The 27,306-nt window shown below is 41.0% G+C and overlaps 2 protein-coding genes across 3 annotated transcripts in view; one reads left to right on the top strand and one right to left on the bottom strand.

The window, feature by feature from the left end:
• Positions 1 to 19,038, top strand: part of ZNF263 (zinc finger protein 263) — a 61,944-nt gene extending 42,906 nt beyond the window's left edge. Inside the window, exons 8-15 of the mRNA XM_074198982.1 lie at positions 5,900 to 6,559; positions 6,838 to 7,270; positions 8,421 to 8,895; positions 10,634 to 10,844; positions 11,628 to 11,722; positions 12,093 to 12,219; positions 17,987 to 18,097; positions 18,252 to 19,038. Of these exons, the coding sequence (XP_074055083.1) occupies positions 5,900 to 6,559; positions 6,838 to 7,270; positions 8,421 to 8,895; positions 10,634 to 10,844; positions 11,628 to 11,722; positions 12,093 to 12,219; positions 17,987 to 18,097; positions 18,252 to 19,015 (2,876 nt within the window). The 3' untranslated portion in view covers positions 19,016 to 19,038. The remainder of the gene's footprint in view (positions 1 to 5,899; positions 6,560 to 6,837; positions 7,271 to 8,420; positions 8,896 to 10,633; positions 10,845 to 11,627; positions 11,723 to 12,092; positions 12,220 to 17,986; positions 18,098 to 18,251) is intronic.
• Positions 49 to 25,523, bottom strand: TIGD7 (tigger transposable element derived 7). Of its 2 annotated transcripts, none has more exons than XM_074196893.1 (2): positions 25,166 to 25,523; positions 49 to 4,946 (listed from the first exon to the last, which is right to left on the bottom strand). In XM_074196893.1, exon 2 carries the CDS (start codon positions 3,410 to 3,412, stop codon positions 1,754 to 1,756), a length of 1,659 nt encoding a protein of 552 aa, XP_074052994.1. In that variant the 5' UTR covers positions 3,413 to 4,946; positions 25,166 to 25,523; the 3' UTR covers positions 49 to 1,753. The 2 variants fall into 2 exon arrangements, with proteins under 2 accessions (XP_074052994.1, XP_074052993.1); XM_074196892.1 differs by lacking the exon at positions 25,166 to 25,523 and adding an exon at positions 6,016 to 6,563.
• Between the last annotated feature and the right edge of the window lie 1,783 nt (positions 25,524 to 27,306).

The raw sequence follows: 27,306 nt of genomic DNA, 5'->3' as shown, positions 1-27,306 counted from the left end.
TGTTTTTTTATATCAGATATTTTTTCCTGTTTTTTCAATCTTGCTTTTTTGCTCGTCTCAGAGTCATGGATTTCTGTTTTGGTTAATTCTGGTTTTCAGAGAATTCATTCCTTAGGTAAAGCTTCCACTTTCTCATATATAAATATTCCCCCCCCTCCACCCCAATTCTTTTCTCCAGTTTTTATTTAATAGGAGGGGAAAAATACTAGAGTGGTAGATGAGGAGTCCCCAATTAAGGACTAGACATAGGAAATTTCAATCAATATTTATTAATTACCTGTGTACCAGATACAGTGCTAAGCAACTAGGGATATAAACAGACCGTTTCTATCTTCAAGGAGCTTACAATCTAATGGAGAAACAACATGCAAACAAATTTATACAAACAAGTTATACAGAGATAGTAAACTACGATCAGAGGGAAGCCACAAGAGTTGCATTCTTTATAGGGCAAGCTGGACGTAGTCTGGTATAGTCAGCTCTTGAGGACTTGCTTTTTTTATATTTGCCTTGTACCCTGAAGCAAATTATAGGGGAAGGGGCATTCTCTCCCTTTCTTCCCCTCGAGGAGCAGCAATGGCAAGTTACTCATGCTGTAGGCAGTTCAGTTACAATATTACCTCTGCATTGATGCTCATGCCTTCTAAGATCATTGCTATTTATCTTCTATATATTTTTATTTGAACATAGTTGTGAGTTTGTTTCTATTAGACTGTAAGCTCCTTGAGAGCACAGGCTGTTTTTTGCCTTTCTTTGTATTCCCCAGCATTTAAAAGTGTCTGGCATATAGTTAAGTGGTTAACAAATATTTATTGACTTGACATTGATACTAGACTCATCTTCATTATACAAAAATCTGGTCATATCACTCCTCTGCTCAAAACTCTTATTACTCTACTTCTACTTAAAGAACCACTCTTCAAGCCTGGCACTCTGATTCAGGGCTCTCCATGACCATCTTATCTTTCCAACTTTTGCTCATATTTTTCCGTTCCTAAAGCTTTATATATTTTAACCAAACTTGGCTACTTGCCGTCCTCATACATGACCTCTGCATTCACATCCCTGTGCCTTTTCTCATGTTGTTCCCAATGCCTGAGAGAAATTGCCTCTGCCATCTGGATGCACCTTCCATCTGTTGAATTATCTAGTCTTAAGTCCAATTTAAAATGACATCTCTTTCATGAAGTCTTTCCTTCTCATAATGACCCTTCCACTTTTGAATCTCATGATTACATAATCATTTTATATTAGTTATTTGTATGTCTTATTTTCTTACCACACTGTTCCACGAGGGTAACATTGTCCTATATAAACTTGTATCTCCCCCAGTGCCCAGGACAGTGATATACATGTAACAGATACTTTAAGTCTCAAAATGAAAAAAAAATGCTCAATGGCATACCTTTATATCATATTTACTTGCTAATGTTTCTATCTCCTGCTCTTTGTGCATTATTTTGATAGGAAATGATGTTGGGATTTGGATTAAAGAATTTCTGACATTATGTAACTCAATACATTGTTCCCCTAACATTACAAAACCTCCACTATATGAAACAGTAAATGTCCACATTGAAGAATATTTTTAAAGAAATGTAAATTTATTACTTTCAAGTACTATACACAATATAAAATCACAGTATAAATGGGCACTCATAAGTAATGAGAATTTAGTTAATGAAAAAAATTACAATTCACACCAAGTCTGTTGTATTAAACACTTATCAAATGCAAGTTTTTTGACATAGATTCAATTACCACACCTAGAAGTTGAAGGCAAATTAAAGGAATCCTTAATATTATGAACCCTTGGTTTTAAAAAGTTACCAATTTTAGGGTAGATTCTTCTCTGGGATTGTTTTTTGATTAATTCTTGTTGCATCTCTTTCAGTGTGAAATAGAATCTTTGAAACTCTGGAGTGGCATCAACAAAGTCAAGAAGACAGTCTAAATTTTCTCGAATACTAGATAACTTAAACTTTGTTGAATGCTGTTCTACCTCCTCTTCAACAATCCCTTCTTCTTGGGTAACTTCCCTAGTGACATCTTTCATTTTGGTGGGGCAATGTGCTTCATTATCTCCAGATAACCACACCCTGACATCATCTAAACTGGTCTCCAGGTCACCACATCTCTCAAGAATTTCTCTGTAATCACCATCTTCTAAGCCTTGAATATTAAATTCTGGTTCTTTTTTGTAAAGGAGATTTTCCCATGCATTTGCTATTGTTATTTGCTTTACTTCATCCCAACTCTTTGCCCAGTTGGAAATTGCACTTTTTATGCTATAAGGTTTGATTTTTGCAACTGTTTTTTCTTCTTTTGTTTCCTGTTCTTCATCACTCTCTTCAAAAATTACCAGACTTTCTTCAAGCTGCTTCCACCTGTAAAGTTGTTTGCAGCTCAAGATCACACCCTGATTCATTGGCTGTATCAATGATGTAGTATTTGGGGGGAAGAAGATACATTTGATTCTCCCATCATTACTCATTAGAGATTCAGCTGAAGGATGGGCTGGAGTGCTGTCGAGAAGTAACACTGCTTTTACATCCTTTTCATCTAACCTCAGGGCATTAAGTTGAAAATCTCTAACCTCAGGAATAAAGTTTTGAAAGAACCATTCTGAAAATGATTCTTTGGTGAACCAGACATCTTTACTGGATTTGTATATCACTGATGAAGCATTTATGTCATCCTTAATAGATCTAGGCTGTTTTGATTTTCCAATAATAACTGATTTCAACTTGTGGGTCCCATCTGCATTTGCACACAGAAGAGCTGACAATCGTTCTTTGTTTATTTTCTGCCCTGGCATACACATATCTTTGTTTGTCTGAATACTTTCTGGCACTGATTTCCAAAAGAGATCTGTCTCATCACCATTGTACACCTGAGCCAGACATAGCTTCTCCTCTCTGAGGACCATGGATAGGTTTTGTCTAAATGGTTCAACATTTTCTGAAACAGAACTCAGCACTTGTTCCCCATATACTTTTCGATTCCCTATAGCATGCCTATTTCTAAATCTGAAAAGCCAGCCAGTGCTGGCTTTGAAGTCTGTTCGACCAAAACACTGTGCAAATCTCTCAGCAGCAGCCTGAAGTTCCACGCCTCTAACAGGAACACCAGCTGAACGCTTTTGTTGGTACCACATGTATACAGCATCGTCAACATCACCATATTTGGCACCTGTTGTTCTTTTTCTTTTCTCTGCTCCAACTAATGGCATATCTTGCTTTAACACAAAGTCCAAAATCAATTTCTTATTTTTTTTAATGTCATAAAATGTTGATTTACTGATTCCAAATTCATCCATTACACTTTTAAGAGAGTGTCCACATTCAATTCTACTCAAGACCTTCATTTTTTCCTCTAAATTCAATGTTGTATATTTTCCTCTCTTATTCATATTGAATGTTTTTCAATATACAAAAACAGGACAAGTTGGGAGAGAAACAGCAATATTGGATGACAAGTTAAAAAGTTGAAAAGCACAGGGGGCACAGATATTAGTACTGAAATCCTGATAGAATGACAATTGCAGGTGGAAGAGATTGGTGGGAAGGTAATGACTTAACATGACCATCTGGTATAGTCTTCAGAGACTGCCACTACTGGGGCTCCTTCTCTTCTTCCTTCCTATTATAGCATTATAATAGTGAACACTTTTAGGAATGTTTCATGACCCTCTCATTGTCATCCTCGAGTATCGATGATCAGTCCATAATGCATGCTATAACCCTCCATGAAAGACGTTGTACAGGATAACAGAGAGCACAGAAAAGGAAGGGAGATCCAGCAAAGAAAAAAAAAATCAAAAGATGCCTACTCTCTAAAAAAAAGGAGCAGAAAGGAGGGTAAGAGAGGAAACTAGTCAACAGACTGAAACCTAATCTTTCTTTCCCAATGCTATGGCTTCACCTCACTGCCAAGAAAAAAAAAAAAGATACAATTCAGTAAGTTCAGCTAATGAGGCAACATGCTAGGAACCCTTGACAGGTCTTTAGGCTTCCAGGATATGCCATCTTTGCTATTTTGAAGTTCTGAGAACTTGAGATAGAAGACATTTTACTGAACAGTGAAGTCAATAAAGTAGCTAGTTATCAAAATATATGTAATTTTCTTATTAAATAATATCTTGACAAATCTCAACATTTATTACTTTAGTTGTAACTTATTTCTGTTCTGATTGAAGCTTTTCCCACATTCAGGTCACAGGGTTTAGAGGTTGGAAGAATTTTTGAGACTATCTAATTCAACCTCTCATTTTTACAGATGAGGAAAATAAGTACTAGAGATATTTAGTTGCCTAATGTCATATGTTATGATCAGAACCACTTGACCCTAAATATGGTGCTTTTTTCTGTTATGCCATAGTCTTTGGTTTTTTTCTTTTCTAGTATGCAGTCTCTAATGAATAATTACTCTTAAGGATAGTTTTCTTCCCCGCACTTTGAATGTTTATAATGCTTCAGAAATATGGTAATATTGGGCTAAGTCTGAAAATTTGAAGACTTTCCCAAAGATTTCTTCTCTGACTTGACTTTCTTGAGTTTAATCAATGCAGAGTTCTAAGAAAAATTCTTATATTTGGGATACTTATAATTTCTCTTTAGTCTAGACTGATGAGTTTGAGAGTTAAGATTACAGAATTTTTTTTAGCAGACTGAAGGCACTTTTGAGGGTTTAACTTGGAATTTTTGGCCTATTCTTTTCTGAAAATCCTCTTGTGGAATGGGTTCATGCAGTCTCTTAACTAGGGTATTTTTCCACAAATGTTTCATTCTTACTGACTTTCCTCCATTTTAGCACAATTCTTGAAGTCTTTCTGGTAACAGTCGCTGTGTGATTTCAGCTTCTTAGAAATCTTCTGCTTGTGCTCATTCCTGATCCACAAATACATAAGAGGGTATAAAAACTTTAGCTGTCTTCCATTCCATGTACTAGGAAGAAAGAAAAGTGAGTCAGGGAATGACTGTAAGATTGACATATCAGTTATTTTATTTTCCTTAAGGATAATAACTGACTGACTTGAATTCACTTTCTAGTTGTGTGAAGTTCCCTCATGTGGGAACTTAAGGTCTTATGATTTATCCCTCACATTAGCAGTAAGAGATTGTTTACCTTAGTTTCTGAGTAATGGAGATCACATGGGACACGACAATGTATGATAATAGTTTAACTAGAACCAATGTATGATAATTTTTGCAAAGTCAAGCACATAGATTTGACAGTCAAGCATCATTTATCATTGAATAGAAAGAGGTAAAAAAAAAAATTCTGCTACTCAGTAAACGATTACTCTGGTTAGCAAACTACCATATGCATGCCATATGATGTAAGGCATAAAGGTAAAATCAGTATAAACACACATTGAATGCATATGTCTTGATCCCATCAAAGCAATTCAAAAATTCATAGGATGTTAGAGCTGGAAGGGATCCTAAGAGATCCTACTCCTACCTGAGATCTGTGAATTTGTGTAATAGTTTGATAGTTGTATTTCAAAACAATTGGTTTTTCCTGTAATCCCATGCATTTTATTTTATACATTTAAAGCAATATTTTGAAAAAGGCTTCGGTAGATTGTCAAAGGGATCCAAAATACAAGCCTTTTTTCTTATTTTTAAAGAGTACTGAGACCCCCAAAACATGGTCACTCCCAAACGAATTTCCACTAGGAGGAACTTCAGTAGAAAACTTTGGAAACTGAGAGCACAAGCAGGCAACAAGAACTACTAACTCGGAGACAGTGGTTTCAAGTTTCTCTCTCCCGTCTATGTTTTTTCCCTCCTCTACACTTTGCCAAGAGCCCGTGCCTCGGCCATTTTTTAAAGGGCAACAACCACTCTCCTGAATTCAGCCTGTTACCAGGGTGCACGGTTTCATCTTCCAGGGCAGGCTGCGGCCCGACGCTCCCTTCGGGGGCCTCTTGGTCCCCGGGGCCCAGGCGGCTCCCGGGGCCTCAGGGCCCCCACGGCGCCGCTCCGCGGCTTGACGTCAATCCCTTACCCAGGCAGGTGCCCCGGGCGGCGGGGAGGCGGGGCGGAAGCGGCCGTCACTGGCTGCTCCGCGGCTTGGGCGTTCCCCGGCTTCCGCCCTCAAACACACGCTCTTGCCAGGCCTCCGGGAGGGGCTCGACGCGGGGGAACGCGGGCTTTCTCCGGTCAAGCCGCGGGGCGTCGGGGCCTCACTGAGCGCCGGGCCGGGGCAACGCACGGACTGGGGTGCAGGCCTCGAGCCCGAGACGCGCTCCGCGCCCCAAAGGTCGGTAGCAATCCTTCCGATCGGCTTCTAGACCCCGCCACCCCCGCCAAGGAAGGGAATCCGGGGAGCCCACGGCGGAGCGCCGAGGAGACGGGACGCCCGGAAGCAGTCGTCCGCGCGCGCCACGTGACGAGGCACTTCCGGGGCCCCTCTGGGATCCGGGCGGGGCCCGGTAACCGGTGGCCTTTCCGCCTTCCCCCGCCCCGCGGCCCGGACCCTGCCACCCCGGAGGTCCCGCGCCCAGGCACGGGGGGAGGGGACGGCAGGCGTCGGCGCACGTCACTTCCGGGTCCGGTCAGGGCCTAGTCAACCGGACAGCGCCCTGCGAAGGGGTAAGAAACGGCGGGCGGGCGGGAGACCCGCGGGGGGGGGCGGCGCGGAGCGGGGCGGGCGGGAGTGCCGGCCCCGGCCCCGGCGGGCCTCGGGGTGCCGCGGCGGGCCTGCGGCGGTGGCGGGCTTCCTCCTTCGGCCCCGCTCCGGTACGACCCTCCCCCGAAGGGACGTGACGCACACTGAGACGCCATCACCCAGGGTGACGTCGCCGCGCGGGGTCCTGGGGGCTGGGAGCGGGAGGAGGGCAGCCGGGCCCTGCGCGCGGGGGCCCCGCGGGCCCGTGCCGCCACGCGCCGCCCCAACCGGCCCCGGCCCCGGCCCCGCGTGTGGACGGATCCGACGCACGGAACCCCGAGCCCCGCGACCCCGGGCGGGCCCGCCGGGACGCTGCGAGACTGAGTAACCCGCAGCGCCAGGCCCGCAGCGCCCCCCAGCAAGGGGCGCGGCAGCCGTGGCACGGCGGCCCCCACAGCCGCGTCATGCACCAGGCCTGGGGGCGCCATGCCAGGTGTGACCCAGCTGTGAATGCACCCTGGGTGGGCTTCTCCCCGAAGTGCAAGCGGGCTGTCAGCCCACCTGCCCCCGAGATGAGCTCTGGGAGAGCCGCACGGACAGGCCAGCCGGTTCTTTCCAAGCACCAGACCAAGCCAGGAGGACTGAAGCAATCGTAAAGGGGCAGGGCCTGCTTTGAAGGCCTCTGGTTTTCTTTCTTCATAGTCTGTTCTTGGCTTTATTTTTTCAGAGGAAATATTCTCAATATAGTGAAAAAAATAATGGTAAAATAAGCCATATTTATATAATATTTACTATCATCTCCATTTTACAGATACAGAAACCCAAAATTTGTAAGATAACCTTATTTTTTGGGTAAGGCAATGGGGTCAAGCAACTTGCCCAAGATCACACAGCTAGGTGTCTGAGGCTACATTTGAACTCAAGTCATCCTGAATCCAAGACTTGTTCATCTACCCACTGTGCCACCTAGTTGTCTCTAGACTATAAAATATATATATATATATATTTTTTTATTTTAGGTTTTTTTTTTTTTTTGCAAGGCAAATGGGGTTAAGTGGCTTGCCCAAGGCCACACAGCTAGGTTAATTATTAAGTGCCTGAGGCCAAATTTGAACTCAGGTACTCCTGCCTCCAGTTTCAGTGCTCTATCCACTGGGCCACCTAGCCACCCCCTTAGACTATAAATATTAAGACTCACACCTAGGTTTTCTGATTCTAGATCCACAATTCATTACTGTAGCTGATGGCCTCTTCAGATAACAAGGAATAAACTTCCACATACACTGGATCTCATCTTTACAACAGTTAAAAAAGATCAAGGTGAGAGGATCCAACATTCTCTCCAGGGATAATTATTTGTGAAAACTTTGTAAGCATCAGTGTTTGATTTTCTATCTTCTTTGTGGGGGTCATTGTTAGTAGGCAAAGGGATAAATGAAATCTTTGTCTAATCCCCAAACCTTTTTTAATTCAGTATGCTAGTGAATACTGTAAGTTAAATGATCTTCTGCTTTTCTAGATGTTATAAGTTTAGGTGAACAGAAATGTAACCAGAAGGGGGATATTTGGAAATTGGAGGGTGGGGTAGGGGGGAAAAACTGCATCAGTCTTATAGTGTCAGAATGGAGACTGTGCAGGGCTACAGGGTAACACCGATGAATAATGCATGCTTCTGAGGCTTCCTTGTTGACATTCATATTTTTCCATCTGCCCTCAGGAAGAAGTTTATCCTAGTTTTTATACAAGAACAGAAGAAGAGATTACTAGCACCAGAAGTGTGAGCACCAGCAGGGCCACTGAAATCAAAACTTTTTGTACAGGATGATGGCCATAGAGCTAATGGTAGCAGCAGATCTAAATCCCCAGATCCAGGCTTTATGGGAGAAAGAAGGGCCTCTAGGAAAAAACCTTAAAGAGAATACAACCCAAAACCAGGAGCCTGTCCTGCAGAATGATAAATGTGCTCCTGAGAGCTACCGTCAGTGCTTTAGGAACTTCCAGTACCAGGAGTCAGCTGGTCCCCAGGAGACCCTTAGACAACTTAGGGAGCTTTGCCATCAGTGGTTGCAGCCACAGATCCACACAAAGGAGCAAATCTTAGACCTGTTGCTTCTGGAGCAGTTCATGAATATTCTTCCTGAGGAGACAAAGACCAGGGTTCAAAAACATTCCCCAAGGAGCCTCAAGGAGGCAGTGACAATGGTAGAAGATTTGCAGAGCAAATCCCTAAGACAGAGCAAAGGAGGCAGAAAGAAGATTCCTGAGTTGGACAATGAGGTATGAGAAAAGTGGAGACATGGAGGGTGAAATTGAAAATTTTTTCACTTTTGTTCCTTTAGAACGTTCCAAATTCATAATCTTATGGCAAAAGACTTTGTTATGAGTGAAAGTCAGTGCTGGGCCCATCAGTCCATGCTACTGAAATCTCAGAAGTTTTTTCCCTTCCTTAGTTAAGAAAAAGGAACTCCTATCCTCTTTCAGTGCCAAAACCATGACCTTGACTTTATGTTGGTCCTAATTTCAAGTGTTTTTATTCATTACAGTCTTTTCAGTCACTTTTTATTTACTATTAGAAATTCCAAGTTTTGGATTACTAGTATCTTTGACCAAGATCAGTCCAGTATGGGATCAGTAAGGTTAGTATAAGGTGAAACAGAGAGATATTTATAAGTGATTTGTTGCCACAACCTTTATCTTCCACATTAGGCTCTTTGATGTCTTAGAATTACAGATTTTCTGTTTCAGAAAGTAATACTTCATTTTATTTAATTAATTTGTGTTTGTAGCATCATAGGATAATAAGAGACTGGGATTGTTGATAGAATTTGTATGCCCAGGAGAAATCCAATAAAAAAAATTGGTGGTGTGAACTCATATGGATAGTAGGGACATTGAAGGAATATGGATGAGATAGAGGAGTTGATTGGGCCTGGATAAATTGAGAATAAATTAATGGGACAATCTAGGTTGATCAAGAAGGCAAGACTTGAATTCCTTCAGGCCCAGTAGAGAAAAATACAAAAAACCAAGAAAGGAATGAAAATAAGGGGGGAGAAACAATGTAAAAAAAGAAAGAAAAGGAAAGGAAAAAGCAAACAACTCCAGAAAAGCATCAAAGAAAAGGAGAAAGAAAAAAGGGAAATGGAAAGATAAGAAAACAGGAAAAATCCAATGAAAGGAAAGAAAAAAAAATATATCTCTACTCCACACCAGGCAACTCATTTCCTGGGCACAGAAAAAGTTTGTCTTCCTCTTCTAGTAGTCTGCATAGAAAAATGAGCCCTTGCCCTCAGGAACATGATGGCAAACAGCAGAATCCCTAATTCCCATCTGGGTCCCATTCTGGAGAACATCAGGCACAGTCTACTCAGGTCTAGAACTATGCTTTACACCATGAATAGTTCAACAGAACCACATGGAAAAGGAACCAGTTCTTCCTCCCTTCCAACACCAACCCCCCCCAACCCCCCCCCCAAAATGGAAACTTGGTGGTTATTTAAGTAGGGAGCAGGAGCCAGAAAGAAGGATATGGCTTGATGGGAAACCAAGAGCAAAAAAATTTAGGAAAACAGTAGTACTTCAAAGGATCTGTGATTTCATCATGTATAGGTACTACTGTAAATTTCACCAGCATGTACAAATTCTATTTTGGGAAAGGAACTTTATGAGTTACTGTGTTAAAAAAAAATATTACCTAGTGATAAATGTTATTATTCTGGTGACAAGTTTCTCCAGATGTAGCTGAGCTTCTCTTCAGACAATGGATTATATGCCTGTCACCAGGTTATTACCAAATCTTTTGTAATTTGTAGGATCTGCCAGAAGTTGTATTCTACTGTTAAATCTTTTTAAGGGTCCAACAGTACCTCTGCATCTCAATGAGGCAATTGTACCTCCTAACTTTTCACAGAATCTTTTAGAAGGATTGAACCCTTAACTACTCCTCTTTCTCCAAAATAAGTGTTGCTCTCCAGCCCAAGATGGGTGGTAATAGAGGATGGGGGTTAATTTCCAGGTTACAGTCCATGAGCAGGGACATGAAGTTCTCTCGAAGAAGGCAGCACCTTTGGAAGGAGCATCGGAAGCACTAAGTTTCTCTCTGGAGTCAGCAGAACCCCACTGTATGGGGGTGTTCCCGGAAGAGGAATTGTGGAGTACCCACCCAAGACTACAGGAACCACTGAACTGTGACCCTGAAAAAGAGCTCCAGCCTGTGCAGGATAGGGGTGAGGAGCTTCATCAATAATTTCCTCCTCTTAGGGGTGGTGAGATTCAGTCAACAAGCCTTTATTGAACACTTCCTTGGTACCCAGAGCTGTACTAGACACTGGAGTGGATACAAAAACAGAAAACAAACCTTCCCCTGGAGGAGACTACAGTTCATCATCAGGGAAGAGGGACTCTGCAGTGAAGGATGTACAGGTCTCACATATAGCCACAGATTGGAAAGCTGTTTCTTGGGGGGCGGGGGGGCAAAGAGCCTGAGGTCAGAGTGGGAGATAGAAATGATCAATGTTGCAGATTTTGCTATCATAAAAGATTTTTTAAAAGGGAGGAACTTGGGCAGGGAAAAAGGAGTCTGTAGGTAAGTCTTGGTTCTCTACGGGGAGCAGAACAAAGGTTCTCGGTCTTAAGATGGTAAATAGTAGAACTGCCAGAAAAAATGCAAAAGAAAACTCCTAAATTTCATACTAAATACTGGGGTATCTAGCTAATTGAAATATTCTGTCGATCTGTGAATTTCATTCCAAAACCCTCCTATATAGTAGTTTTTAAAACTGCCACTTTTTGAGAAAAAATGAGAGTGTATGCAAGGAGAGGGAGTAAGGAATATTTTCCACCTTTCTGTTCATTTTTCTTTTGGACTGATGGAGTATGTTTTCATTTGCAGTGCTTTCCCATGCCCAAATGAAGTAATCAAGGGATCTCTTACATTTCAGAAATAAATCTAAGGTGTCCCCTAAACACAAAAGATGGAAACCTAATTCCCTGGTTTTCTTCTTCCTCAGCTCTTCCTGCTCATCAGATTCCTGTCTTTCCTGAAGAGAAACCTACCAGAGACTGGGAGGCAGCATCTGTATTCTTCAATACACCTGAGTCCCGGGTGAGTTGCAGTTCTCAAGGTTTCTCTTGAAATCACAATATTCCTAACTGAATGTGACCTTTTCAGCATCTTTCTTTGCTACCCAGGAACCTTTCTGTTCAGTAATTTCACTAGGAAATTTCACCTGTTATCTTCTGGGAAACTGGATTTAATGAACCAGAGGATCTGGGAGATTTATGAGTTGCTAATTTATTCCTTGAGTTGCCTCCTCCATACCTCTTCCTTTCTGCCCTCCCTGACTTTTACTCAGTATTTACAAATGAGACACAAACAACATATTCATCCACATTTCCTTGAGTCTTATTCATTATTCTGAGATTAAATTGTTAGGTTGTGGCAAGCTGTGAGCAGGTGCCTGTTCTCTTTTCAGAGTTCTGTGACATTTGAGGATGTGGCCATGTATTTCTCTCAGGAAGAATGGCAATTATTGGGCCCCATTCAGAAGGACCTGTACAAGGATGTCATGCAAGAGACTTACAGGAATATGATTTCAGTAGGTAAGAACTCTCATCTTAAAGCTGAAGTGAGGGAGGTTCTCTGACATGCTCACCTTTTAAAAAATATTTTGTTTTAATCAGCAAAAATCTACCTTCTCTCTCCCATCTCACAAGAACACAAGAAACACAAAACCCATTACAAACACGTATAGTCAGTCAAATCAAATTTTCACATTGGCCATGTCCTAAAAAACATTTGTCTCATTCTTCCTTCTGAATTCTTCACTTTTCTCACTATTGGGAAATGGGTAGCATGTTTCATCATTTGTCCTCTAGGATCCTGATTGGTTATCATACTGATATGATAAGGTTCAAAAACAATAGTTCCTGTACATATATATTAATTCCTGTATTTCCAGTTTATGTGTTCCCTTTCAAATTCTTGTTCTTTGCTGTCTCAAAGAGTTATGAATATTTTTGAACATCTTTAGAATTTTTGTTTGGAACTAATCCTTTAATCTGCTTTCCCTCTAATTTTTCCTCATTTCTTCTTTCCCTCCTCTTTTTCCCTATTTAGTGAACTATAGTTCTGTACCCAATGCTGTCTTTTGACCAGTTTAGATGAAAGTGAGAGATCAAGTGTCATGTTCTCCCTATTCTCTCCTTATTTTTATGTATATTTGTGCACCCTATTTATGTTGGATAATCTTTTTTTAGGTTTTTGTAAGGCAAATGGGGTTAAGTGGCTTGCCCAAGGCCACACAGCTAGGTAATTATTAAGTATCTGAGACCGGATTTGAACCCAGGTACTCCTGACTCGAGGGCTGGTGCTTTATCCACTACGCCACCTAGCTGCCCATATGTTGGATAATTTCTATCAACCTTTTCCTTGCCTCCACTTCCCTGCTTTTTCTCTTAATATTCTTTAAAGATCACAAGAGGTGGCACAGTCGCTAGAGCACTGACCCTGGAATTAGGAGGACCTAAGTTCAAATTCGACCTCAGACGCTTAATAATTGCCTAGCTGTGTGACCTTGGGCAAGTGGCTTAAGCCTTGCCAAAAAAACAAAAAACAAAAAAAAGAAAAATATCAAGACATAACTGAACCTCATCAATACCTTGACTAATTTTACCCTCTATGAATACTGATGAAGATCAGAGGGGATACAATTATAATCTTCCCATATTTTACTTTTTGAATTTTACAGTTTTCCCCCCATTCTGCTTCCCTCCCCCTACCCCCCCACAAAAGGCAGTCTGATAGTCTTTACATTTGTTTCCATGTTTGTTACACATTGATCAAAATTGAATGTATTGAGAGAAATCATATCCTTAGGAAAAAATAAAATAGGGGCAGCTAGGTGGCGCAGTGGATAGAGTACCAGCCCTGGAGTCAGGAGTACCTGGGTATCCGGCCTCAGACAATAATTACCTAGCTGTGTGGCCTTGGGCAAGCCACTTAACCCCACTGCCTTGCAAAAACTAAAAATAAAATATAAGAGATGGCAAAATTATATAATGTTACCTTTTTTTTTTTAATTAAAGGCAATAGTCTGGTCTTTGTTTAAACTCCACAATTCTTTATTTGGTATTCTCCATCACAGATACCCTAAAATTGTCCCTTATTGTTACACTAAGGAAATGAGCAAGTCCATTAAGGTTGATCATCACCCCCATGTTGCTGTTGGGGTGTACAATGTTCTCCTGGTCCAGCTCATCTCACTTAGCATCAGTTCATGCAAATTTTTCAAGGCTTCTCTGAATTCCCATCCCTCCTGGTTTTTAATGGAACAATAGTGTTCCATAATGTACATATACCACAATGTGTTCAGCCATTCCTTAATTGATGGACATTCACATGATTTCCAATTCTTTGCTACCACAAACAGGACTGCTATGAATATTTTTGTACGTGATGTTTTTACCCTTTTTTCATAAGCTCTTCAGGGTATAGGCCCAGTAGTGGTGGTATTGCTGGATCAAAGGGTATGGCCATTTTTGTTGCCCTTTTGGGAGTAATTCTAGATTGCTCTCCAGAAAGGCTGGATGAGTTCACAGCTTCACCAACAATGTATTAGTGTCCCAGATTTCCCACATTCCCACATTGATCATTGTAATCTCCCTATATTTGAATGTACAGAGTTCATCTTTTAAGTTTTCATTGTCCATTAATGTATCTTTTTATATTTTTCTTCACTCCTATGTTTGACCTTCAAAGTTTTTTTATAACTCTGATCTTTTCAACAGGAATGCTTGAAAGTCTTCTATTTCAATAAAAATATCCCCCCCACCCTCACCTGTAACAGCATTATACTTAGTGTTTTTCTAGGTAAGTTATTCTTGATTTTAAGCCCAGACTCTTTACCTTCATTCCAAATTCTCCACTCCTTTATGGTATTAACTGCTAAATCATGTGTGATCTTGACTGTAGTATCTTGGGATTTGAATTTTTCTTTTTGTTACTAACAGAATTTTCTCTTTGACCTGGAAGTTCTAGATTTTGGAGTATTAATATTCCTGGGAGTTTTCATTTCAGGGGGTGGGGGGATTTCTCTCAGGATGTGACTACTGGTTTTTTTGTTTTTTTAAATTTTTTTGTAATTTCCACTTTACTTTCTAGTTTTAAGACATTTGGGCTGTTTTCTTGAAATAAGATGTCTTGGCTTTTTTTTATTCGGTCAGTGTTCAGATAGTCCAATGATTCTTAAACTTTTTCTACTTGATTTGTTTTCCAGGTCAGTAGCTTTGCTATAAGATACTTTGTACTTCTAATTTTATCTTTTAATTTTGTTTGAATATTTTTTGTTTCATAAGGTTACTGGTTTCTTTTGGATCTATTTCTAATTTTCAGGGAGACTTTTACTTTGGCAAGAATTTGTATGTCTTATGCTAAGATTTGTACTTGTTCCCAATTCTTTCTTTCAGAGCTCCCATTTCTTTTCCAATTTATTCCTCAAGCATTTTCATTTCCATTTACTAATTTTTTTAACTGTTATCTTAAACTCTTACTTTGTTTCTTATTTTTAGTTGATTTTATGTCTAAGCTGTATTTTTCTCTTGAGGCATAGCTTGTAGATATTTTGGAGTAATTCTCTTCTGTTTCTGTCTTGAAACACCCTGCCAACAAAATAGCTCATGATGGTGTGCTTCATCCCCCTCAGCCCCCCAATTCTTTCAGTCTACTTCTAGACTTTAAACTAAATGTTAGGGTTGAGCTATGTCAGAAAGAAAAAAATCTGTCTGGGCTGGTCCTGCTGCTTATCTCTCAGGGTATTTAGTGTTGTGCTATTCTAGAATCTCAGGAACAGGCTAGGGACTTAAGAGCTTTTACTGTTCCAAAATAGTGTGATTCAGGGTAAAGTCTGACTGCTACCTCTCCTGATCTGAGCTCTGCAAGCTGCCCAGCTCAGTTTGGGTCTGAGCAGTAGATTACTACTACTACTACACTCTGTCTTTATCAATCACCTGGAAAGCTCTTTTGGTTTGTATAGGTAGAACTCTAGGCTGTTTTCCTGCTGAGATTATTCCTCTCCAGGCTGGGCTATTATTGAAACAGACCTTGCTCTGAGTCATACCACTGTTGCTACTGGCTTCTGATCTTTCTCCATACACATCCTAGGGCCTCTTTACCTGAGAATGTCAAATCCCCTAGCTAGGTCCCTTCTTAGTTCACCTTAGTTCTGGACCAGGAACTGGGGAGTAGGCAACAAAGTTGCCACTATGCACTTGTCCCTCTGCCCTGCTATAGGTCAAAGATCCCCATTTCCAATGTTCACAAGCCTTCCTGCTGACCTGAAACAATCAGAAGATTCACTGTGCCATTTTTTTTTTATTTCCTCAATGGTGGTGTGCTTTTTTCTAGATCTGTGTATTGGAATTTGTGGAGGGAAGCTGACAGTATTGCTTCCCAAAACTCCACCATCTTAGCTTCCATGCTCACCTTTCTTAGACTACACCCAAAGGATTGAAACCTCTTTTGAATATAGCCAATGCAATAATATGTTTAACTTGACTATGCAACAATGTTAAACTTAACTATATTTTTTATAAGAGGTTTTGTGCTTGTTTTTTAATGGAGGGAGATAAGAGGAAGAGATAATTTTTCTTAATTAAAAACAATTTAAATTTAAAGAAAAAAATGTACACACATCAAATGAAAGATTTGTGTACCATGGAACTCTTCTCATAGTACAGGAAGCTTTAAATTCTAATTACTTTCTTCTTTCAAACTTGAAATAGAAGGTTTGGGGCATTTAACCTTTCATTTAAAAGTCTGTGTTGGAGGGGCAGCTAGGTGGCGTAGTGGATAAAGCACCGGCCCTGGAGTCAGGAGTACCTGGGTTGAAATCCAGTCTCAGACACTTAATAATTACCTAGCTGTGTGGCCTTGGGCAAGCCACTTAACCCTGTTTGCCTTGGAAAAACCAACCTAAAAAAAAGAAGTCTGTGTTGGGGCACCTAGGTGGTGTAGTGGATAGAGCACAGACTCTGGAGTCAGGAGTAGCTGAGTTCAAATGTGACCTCTGACACTTAAAAAAAATTATGTAGCTGTGTGACCCTGGTCAAGTCACTTATCCCCATTGCCTTGTAAAAACAAAAGCAAAACAAAAAAAAAACCCCATAACAGTTTGTATTGTTTCTTTTGGATCATATATTTTCCAAGGGAGCATGTCCTCAACAAATTAAATTCCTTATGACTAAATCATTATTTTATTCTAATGATCTTGCAAAAAGCTTATTGATATTTTACTTGCAGGATTCTCAAGGGTGGTGAATTTCCATCTAAGTCTTTTCAGTAGCCCAAATGTTGGGAGCCAGTCCTGGGCAATTTCTGCTTCCCAAAGTTTCAGGTCACCATTTCATGGAACCAGTTTTTGAAATGGAACAAATTGGATAATAATTCTATTTCTGTATTTATTCTGCATTATTTCCATGATAACTCTGGAAATCCTATACTTTTTTCTATATTTCTACCTAAATCAGTTTAAGTACATTAGTACTTAGTACATTAGACCATGAAACTTCCACTGAATGTCTCCATTTATTACAGAATTCACTATACTATCATTATTTAAAAGGCTGAAACACATTAAAAACCAGTTTGAGGGTAAGCAAACAAAAAAAAATTTGAGATACATATACCAGATATTATCTAGGGTTTAATTGCTGTCCTTTTTCCTCCTTAACAAATACACCAAGTTAGATTGAGCATTTGGAGGGGAAAGTATGCTATATGCTCATCATTTAAATATTAGCATTATTCAGAAGATGTGGGTTCAAAACCTGTTTCTGACACCAGTTATGATTTCTGACAATATACATAATTATGTTGATTTTTTTTTCATTTGTAAAATGAAAAGAAAAACCTAACTACTTAACAGAATTACTGTGAGAAAAATAGTGTGTTAATTTTTTTGGTTTTTTTGCAAGGCAATGGGGTTAAGTGACTTGTCCAAGGTCACACAGTTAAGTAATGATAAAGTGTCTGAGGCCAAATTTGAACTCAGGTCCTCCTGACTCCAGGGACAGGTGCTCTGTCCACTGTGCCACCTAGCTCCCTTGTGTTAATTCCTATAGAAATGTGAGTTAATATATCCATATAATTTGTTTTTCAGTCCCTTTGCCTTACATTAAAACCCATACGAGATACTGGATCTGTGATCCTGCACGTTCAAAATTAAGGTCAGCAGTGAGGCTGAATAAGGCATCATATTTCCTTAAAAAACATATAACACTTTTTCTAAAGAGTCATTGGGTCACATTTGAAATATGCCCCTAAGTTAGTAACAAACTGTCAAGGTGACTGCTGCTTGTTTCTTCTCCTCAGCATTGTTTTTGATTCCGAAACCTGAACTGATAACCTGTTTGGAGAAAGAGGAAGAGCCATGTGTTACAAATGCTAAGGAATCCAAAGAGATCCCAAAAGATTCTAATACAGGTAAGCAATGAATGTGAACTACACCAGAAATAAATATTCTGGTTTTCAGTTCTTTCAGGCTCTTAGCAATTTTAGAAATCCTATTCTTTTATTTATTTTTATTAACTATCATTAATTTTTTTACTTTCTGTGATTTCTTTTCCCCACAAAATAGAAATGACTGATTCTTCTATTTATCCTAATGAGGTTAAGGCTGTGAGTGAGAATGAAAAGCCTAAGGTAGAACATCATATTCCCTTAAAAGTACAAGCACCAGAGAGTACTTTAACTGTATCTAAAAAGACTGATCAGAAAGTTGTCCGGAGGACAGAATTGAAAGAAGTTCATGAAAAACAGCGTGGAGAAGGAAAGCAGCAAAATTTACCTGTAGGAAAATGGAAGAAATTTGCTTCCTGGAAAAAAAGCCTACGAAAACTCATGGAGGTCCACAAGAAAGCCTGCACTGGAGAAAAACCTTTCAAATGTCAAATATGTGGGAAAAGCTTCAAAGTTAGTTCTGACCTTATTAAGCACCAGAGAGTCCACACTGAAGAAAGACCCTATAAATGTCAAGAATGTGATAAAAGGTTCCGATGGAGTTCAGATCTTAATAAACATTTGATGACACATCGAGGAATTAAGCCACATAGATGCTCCTGGTGTGGGAAAAGCTTCAGTCAAAACACAAACCTTCTTACTCACCAAAGAACACACACAGGAGAGAAACCCTTTAAGTGTCATGAATGTGGAAAAAGATTCAGTCAGAACTCCCATCTCATTAAACACCAAAGAACTCATACGGGTGAGCAACCCTATACATGTAGCATGTGTGGCAGGAACTTCAGTAGGCGTTCAAGCCTTTTAAGACACCAGAAACTCCATAGAGAAAAGGAAAAAGTCAGTGTCCTTGTTCTGAAGGAAAGTTCCAAGTGGAGTTGAAACATTAAAAGAACATAGATTTATTTGATTTATTAATATTTAAAAAATGTTAAAAGCGTAAACCCCATTTTTCTCTAAAGAGAATTTACATAGACTATGCAGGAGGGAATGGCAATATTTCTGGTTTATAATGACTTGTTTATGACAAGAAAATTCTTTATAGGACAAGTTATACTAGGCTTTCATCTGACAAAGTAACAAGTATACCATACCAAAACCCATCTTCAAATAGCAGATATCTCAAACCAAAGAATAATCTTCATGTACATGCATTGTGGAAAGGAATGTTAATCATGTATTAGTCTTTTCTGCCACTCTCAAAAATACAAGTTAAAATTACTATAAAAAAATGACATTTCCTAAAACATAGCATGGAAGACACATACACACACAATCATTATCTTCACTGTTGCAAGTACAATAGTTTTCTAATCCAAAATTCTTATTCCAAATTCGATGTACAAAGATCCTAAATTATGATTTTTCCAAATATTTTCATGATATTTTCTCTTGGGCCTCTTGCTTATAAATAACATTTACAAGACTGTCTACTTCTTGCCTCCACCTCTTAACCTTTAATCCTATTGGTTCATTTTTTTTTTTTTTGCTAGGCTAAACTATGCTTATTTAATTTGCAAAGAAAGCTGTGGATTAAAAAAATGTCAGCTCTTCACCGATGAAACAAAATTGCATGAGAATTTACCTCAGGAAGAAGTGGGATTTAGATGTGAGGAGTAATTTTCCAGAAAACATAACCAGATTTTACGAGTTCACAAAGGAATATAGAATTTCTTTACCTAGTAAAGTGAAAAAAAGGATAGAGCAGTCTTGTAAAAGAGTACTTGTTCTTCAGATAGCCCAAAAGAAAAGGGATCAATTCCAAGTCTGTTACCTTTTAGTTAAGATTCCATGGGAAACTGGAAAAATTATTATAGATAGGATCTTGTCATCTCTTAGCTTCATACTTTTTGATACAAAGGGGATATTTTAGCAACTGATATTGTTAAAAATAGTGGTAAGATCAAGAAAACATGTCTGTATTAACCCTCTTACATTCATAAGCTCTTAATAGACAGGAACTATCTGATTTTTTTTTACATGACACACAAATGTACACATAATAAAAGCTTCCTGATAATAAGTTCATTAGGTTGATTAGTTTTTATGGGTTTGTAAATTTCTTTCTGGGGAACCCACCTGTCAATCTGTCAATCAACAAGCATTTTAAAAGTGCCTACCTTGGGGCAGCTAGGTGGCATGGGCCCAGGAGTCAGGGGGATCTGAGTTCAAATCCGATCTCAGACACTTAATATTAATTACCTAGCTGTGTGACCTTGGGCAAGTCACTTAACTCCATTGCCTTGCAAAAGCCAAAAAAAAATGCCAGGGACTGGGCTGGTTTCTGGGAATACAAGTAAAGAACTTTCAGGAAGCTGAATTGTGTACATTCCTGACTAAGCCAAATCTCTTCATTTTAGATGAGAAAATCCAGAGATTGTTTAGAGAAAGAACTAAATCTGATTTATAGCCACTTAATCCCAGGGCTGTAAAATGGTCTTTTCTGAACCCTGGTTTTTCCATGGCAGCTCTAGTTTTGCCTCCATTGTTTGGTCCATGCCCCTTCCTCTCTATCTCTGGAGCTCCATCTCATTTCACGATCAGAAAGAGCCAAGCCAAGCAGAGAAGTAGCAGAAGTGTTAGCTAACCTGTTATGTGATGCTGTGACCTTCTAGGTCTTCTGTCCCACAGTATCTCCTTCTTAAGGCCATGTTTAAGATTTAGCTCCCTCAATACTTTATTACTACCTCTCCTTCCCCTTCCTCATCTCCTTGGTTTAAGCAGAATATCTCTGTTTCTTAGTTTTGTCACTTTCAGGTTTCAGCCTCTGTCCCAATGAAAAGTTAGGCATGAAGGTGAAAATGAGTCTTTTCAAGGTGCTTTAGGTTCTGAAAGAAGCCATGGGGCAGCTAGGTGGTGTTCAAATACAGCCTCAGACCCCCAAGTACTTAGCTGTGTGACCCTGGGTAAGTCACTTAATCTCATTGCCTTGCAAAAATTTTTAAAAAGGTCTTAGCCAAGTACTCCAAATGAAATCACTTACTGATTTGGGACTAGTGCTCCCACATCTTTGGTGTTTATTTACTACTCACCAACAGGGTAGAGATGGAATGCTAAGTTTAGAAAACTAGTAGGTCAGCTAGCATGCCTGAGGAGAACAATATGCATTAAGTGTAGAAAGGTAGGCTGGAACCAAACTGAAATGTTTTAAATGTTAACAAATTTGTATTTTATCCTGAAGGCAATAAAGAACTGATTGAAAATTTCAAACAGCAGATTGACATTATCTGAACTGTGCTTTAGTAAGATCATTTGGTCAGCTATATTGGAATAATAAATGGGGAGACATTAAAGCAGAAAAACTAATCTTAGTGGTCCAAGCATGTGGTAGAACTAGGACGGGATATAGGGGGATGGAGGGAAGAATGGTTAATATGTGCTACAGAAATAAGGGAGTTTGGAGTAAGATCAGGTTTGAGTAAAAGCAGGAGAAAATCAATTACTTTGTTGTCTTTTGCAAGGCAATGGGGTTAAGTGACTTGCCCAAGGTCATACAGCTAAGTAAGCATTAAGTGTCCGAGGCCAAATTTGAATTCAGGCCCTCCTGACTCCAGGGCCAGTGCTCTATCCATTGTGCCATCTAATTGCCCCATTCGATTACATTTTAAGCATGGTAAATTTGAGATAATGGGACTTTAAGACTGAGATAACCAGCAGGCAAGCTGAATTGGAATTCTAAAAAGATCTTAGATGTGGATATATACTGAGCTGAAAGTTATCTACATAGAAATACTAACTGAATCAACTGGAGATCATCAAAGTAAAACAAGAAAAGGGAAAGACTCAGGCCAGAGCTATGGGCAGGACATATGTGATTATCCAGCAAGGATTACTGAAGAGTGGTCAAGAAGGTAGGAAAACCAGGAAAAATTAATGACATGGAAAACAAGAAAAAAAAGTACCCAAAAGAGTTATAAAACAGTATCAAAAAGTGTAATGAGGGAGCAGCTAGGTGGCACAGTGGATAGAGCACCTGGAACCTGGAGGACCTGGGTTCAAATGTGCCCATAAACAATAATTACCTAGCTGTATGACCTTGGGCAAGTCATTTAACCCCATTGTCTTGCAAAAAAAAAAGTGTAAAGAGGAAGCATAGGATAAGTACAGAGAAAAAACTTGAATTTAGCAAATAGATTGTTGGTAACTTTGTAAAGTTCAGTTTCAGACTAGTAGTGGCTGGGAAATCAGATTACCAGGCTTTAAGAAATAAGAAATGATGATGAAATAGAGATAAAGAGTTTGGATGATTCTTTCTAGGAATTTGCCAGTGAAAAGAATAGAAGAACCAACCACAGCTTGAGGGCATGTCATTTAATCTCCCTTGTTTAGTCTATAAAATGATGACAATCTATTGTACTTAACTCACAAAGATATGGTGAGGCTCAAATGAAATATGTCAACTATTTTGTAAGTTTTTAATCACTATATGAATGGGATTGATTTAGAATTTGATAACTTCTTTCACATGAAAGCGGGGGAAAAAATTCTCCAAGTTCACCTAAGATCAGATTCTTAGAAAAGAAGTAGTAGTGGGCCTTCTTCCACAAAACTTTTCATTTAAACAAATCATTGATTTATTGGCATGCTTAATTACTAACCTAAACTTCCAGAAACTACAATCTGTTGTACTTTCACGTCCTCTGAAAGTTATTCAACCACTAGAAAGGAATAATTGTTTTTTCCCCCTTCTGTTTTTTTTTTAATAGCAGCTCATAAAACAACAAAGGGATGTAGGGAAATTGAGACTGATACATTGCTGGAGGAGTTGTGAAATGATTCAACAATTCTATAGAGCAATTCGGAACAATGTTCAAAGGGCTTTAACACCATGCCAACTCTTTGGCCTAGGTCTATATTCCAGAAAAGATGAAATGCAGCAAGAAAGGATTCTATATGTATAAGGGATATTCATAGCAGCTCTCTTCTGGTGACGGGGAATGGAGATTAAGGGGTTGCCCAACAGCTGGGGAATGGCTGAACAAAGTGTGATATATTATGTGATTGGGATGAAATGCTGTTCTGTTACGAGAAATGACAAACAGGTTGCTCTCAGTAAAAATCTTACACAAGCAGATACAATGGGAATTGTACTTTATATAAAGTAAAAGCAACACTGCAGGATGATCAACTGAATGATCTACCTTCTCTCAGTAATGTTGTGACTCAAGAAATCTCTGAAGGACTTCTAATAAAAGAATGCTATCCAATTAAATAGCAGCTCGTGAAAGTCTTCCTTCTTAGCATTTTTCATAATTATTTCTCACACACAATAGTTTTTATTATATTCATATACTATAATTTAAGAATTCCCCAGTTGATATGCATCTACTTTGTTTCCAGTTCTTACCTACTGCAAAAAGTACTGCTATGAATATTTTGTTGTGTAATAGATCTTTACTTCTATCCCTGATCTTTATCCCATCAATGGTCAAAGAATAAAAATATTTTCTTATCCTCTGAGCACAATTCCAAATTATTTTGAAGAGTTGGACTAGTTCATAGATCTACCAACAGGTTGGTATAGATACCTTTCCACAGCCCCATTATATAATACTGACTGTCCCCATCTATGCCATATTTCTGGGGATGAAATAAAACGTCAGTCATTTTGATTTATATTATTAATGATTTGGAGCAATCTTTCATAAGGTTAATTGTTGTTAGTTTGCAATTCTTTAGAGAACTGTTTGTATCCTTTGACCACTAACCTTTAGACAACTTTAGACAACTTCTAGGAATTATTTCTCATTTACAATGGGCTTCCATAATTCTATTCCAAGCATTTCTGTCCTGTTCAATTGAGACATACTGATTTAGGGATAAGTTCCTCTCTTAAAATAGATGTCCCTTTCTCACCTGTCATCTGTAGAGTTTTTGTCTCTTCTTTAGGACTAAGCTACCATTGCTTTTGTAATCTTAGCTGAGGCTCTGTAGACACTACTGGCTCCAGAGGAGACTGTGGGCCTCCTGTCCTGTTTTCAGTGATGTCATCCCCTATGAAAACAGTTACTGGCCCGGAACTGTGTCTGTGACCTGAAAACAAGCACTGTGGAGTTCTAATGAAGTTGGGATTGCTCAAAGATAAAATTGGACACAGGAAAAAATCACATTGAGAGAAGAAACTCCCCTGGGTATCTCACTCTTTTTTCATTTTAGAAGTAGCAAGTGAAGTCCATTTCACAGTCTCTCCCATTATGCAAGACTTGTATATAACATGGCTACCATAGTTGGAAGAATTTTGGCCCAAAACTATGATTTTATTGGCTTATGGTACACCTTCCAAAAAAGACCCCTCTTCAAGTATTTGTAGTACCATAACGAATGAATGAATGTTCTTCTTTAGGGTATTTTTTTTATTTTGCAAGGCAAATGTGTTTGCCCAAGGCCACACAGCTAGGTAATTATGAAGTGTCTGAGGTAGGATTTGAACTCGGGTGCTCCTGACTCCAGGGCTCTATCCACTGCGCCACCCAGCTGCCCCAATGAATGCATAGTCTTAAAACCGTTACTGCAATGTCCCAAATTCAAAGTCCTCTTCCTGGTTTTCTTGGCTCTTTATATTCTGACCCCAACTTCCTTTGTGTTGTTTTGGTTGTGTCCGACTTTTCGTGACCCCATTTGCGGTTTTCTTGGCAAAGACACCGGGATGGTTTACCATTTCCTTTTACAGATGAGAAAACAGGATTAAGCCCCCAACTAGTATGTATCTGAAGCAGGATTTGCACTCAAGATAAGTCTTCCTGACTCTGGGAGGGGCGCTCTATCCACTGTGCCACCTAGTTGCCCAACCTCTCTTTAATATATTAAACCTTATCTTTCTTGCAACATAGGTCTCTAGCTGGATAGGGTTCCTTTGCTCAAGCCCTTCCCATCAACGAGACTGCTGTCAAGTCCCATTTCCTCTCTTTAGGCCCAACCACCCTTTTCTGAATTTGTATAGTCACAGTTTATATACCTCACGAGTGACAGCTGTCATTGTCTCTTGGGGGGTGTGCGTGGGAAATAACGGATCATTTTTCTAGTCCAACTCACCTCATCTTAGATCCGGAGAAGGTAAGTGCCCTGCTCAGGGGCACTGCCAAACCCTGAGGCCAGCGCGCTTTCACGGGCCTGGCCCCGTTACAGCGCCTGCCCCAAGCTGCGGGGTCTGAAGTTCATGCCGCCTCTGCCTCGGGAGGTCAATGCCAAGTGTGGGCCGAGGCACGTGGGGAAGGGCCTCCCGCGGCGCGGGGCAGAAGGGGCAGAGGTGGCGCTCCGGCCCGTGGTCACGTTCAGAGTGTACAGCCGCCCGCCCGGGCAGGGCCGGGGCCCTTCTCCCCTCCGCCTGTCTCCGGGCAGCCACGCCCGGCGGGGGCGGGGCGGGCCCGGAGCGGCCAAGCGCGAGGACTGCTGGGAGGCGTGCGCGGCCCCGGGGAGTGACGGCCCGACGGCCGCCAATCGGCCCCCGGCGCCCGCGGGGGGCGGGACCTCGAGGCCCCTTCCTCCCGGGACCCGTACCTCTGCCGCGAGACCTCGTCGCACAGCCCGCTGGGAGTTGTAGTTCCCGAACACTAGAGATTCCCCTCCGAGGCTGAGCTCTTCAGGCGGACACCCGGCCCTCTCTTAAGCTTATCCTCTGTTGAGGCCTGGGGGGCGGCGGGCCAAGCCCACGGGCTCAGACTGCGATTTTAATCTCTTTTTTCAAAGGTTCAGTGACTTGCCCAAGGTCACACAGCTAGGTAATTACCTATTAATTAATTCATTACCTAATTACCTAACACCTATTAAGTGTCTGAGGTAGCATTTGAACTCCGGTCCTGCCGGCTCGCGCCCCACTTCCTTTACGGCTCCTGGTCTTGCCTGCCCTGCATTCCGCTGTTAGCTCCCGGTGCCCCAGGCTTTACCCGCCTTCACCCCTAAAAGGCCAACGGCCGCCTTTTTCCTGGACTCGGCTCCCCGCCCTGCCCCCACCCCCCCATCCGGACGCCTCTGCTGTTGCCCCCCTTGCCACGGCCGCCCCCGTGCCAGAGCGCTTCCCCTGCGCCCCTGGCGGGGGCGCCCTCAGCTCCCACTCGGAGCTCTGGGCCGCGGGGCCGTTCCCGGCCGGCTCGTGGCCTGGCACCGAGGCAGGTGGAAGGCGCTGTGCCAGCCTCCGCCCAGGAGGCGGCGCCCGGGGAGAGGCGGGGGGCGGGCGGAGCTGGCGCGCGACTCGGAGGCCAATGCCGCTGCCCAGGGCGCGCCCAGCCTCCCAGGGGCCCGAGCAGCCGAGGTGGCAGGAGCGCAGCCTCCGGAGGCTCTGCCCGCACTGCCCCGGCCGCCGGGCCATTGTCCTGAGCAGGCATGCCCTGGCAGCGGGCTGGCTCGGGCGCGCCCTCTCTGCCTCCCTCTGTCTCTCTGTCTCTCTGTCTCTCACTCTCTCTGTCTCTCTGTCTCACTCTCTCTGTCTCTCTCTGTCTCTGCCTCTCTCTGTCTCTCTCTTGTCTCTCTGTCTCTCACTCTCTCTGTCTCTGTCTGTCTCTCTCTCTGTCTTACTCTCTTTGTCTCTCTCTCTGTCTCTGTCTCTCGCTCTCTCTCTCACTCTCTCTGTTTCTCTCTGTCTCTCTCTCTCACTCTCTCTGTCTTTCTCTCCTGTCTCTCTCTCTCTCTGTCTCTCGCTCTCTCTCACTCACTCTCTCTCTCTCTTTCTCTCTCTGTGTCTCTCGCTCTCTCTGTCGCTCTCTCTGTCTCTCTCACTCTGTCTCTCTGTCTCTCTCTCTCTCTCTCTCTCTCACTCTCTGTCTCTGTCTCTAGCTCTCTCTCGCTCTCTCAATCCAATTTTAGAGCCTATTTATATCAATTGTACAGTTGTCTTATCTCCTTTGGTCAGAATGAATTTTTTTTTCTTTTTAAGTGTATGTTCTCAATATTGAATATTCATATATATAAAAATTAGATAAACTTTTAGACTAATGCCTTTACTATACCTCTAATTCTGTTATTAAAAAAAACCAAATTGTTCCTTAGGTCAGAATGAATTTTTTTTTCCTTTTTAACTATATGTTCTCAGTATTAAATTAATATTCATGTGTATATAAAAAATAAGAATATGCCTAGCATCACCACAGGCATTCAACGACAAACAGCCAGTCCTTTAAGAACTGCAATATGCTTTACGTATAGATATTGCCACCTAAAGGTGCCCTCTCTTATTATAT

This window comes from Macrotis lagotis, chromosome 8 (assembly GCF_037893015.1).
Source record: "Macrotis lagotis isolate mMagLag1 chromosome 8, bilby.v1.9.chrom.fasta, whole genome shotgun sequence".
NCBI classification, from domain to species: Eukaryota; Metazoa; Chordata; class Mammalia; order Peramelemorphia; family Peramelidae; genus Macrotis; species Macrotis lagotis.
This window is presented reverse-complemented; position numbering and strand designations above follow the sequence as displayed.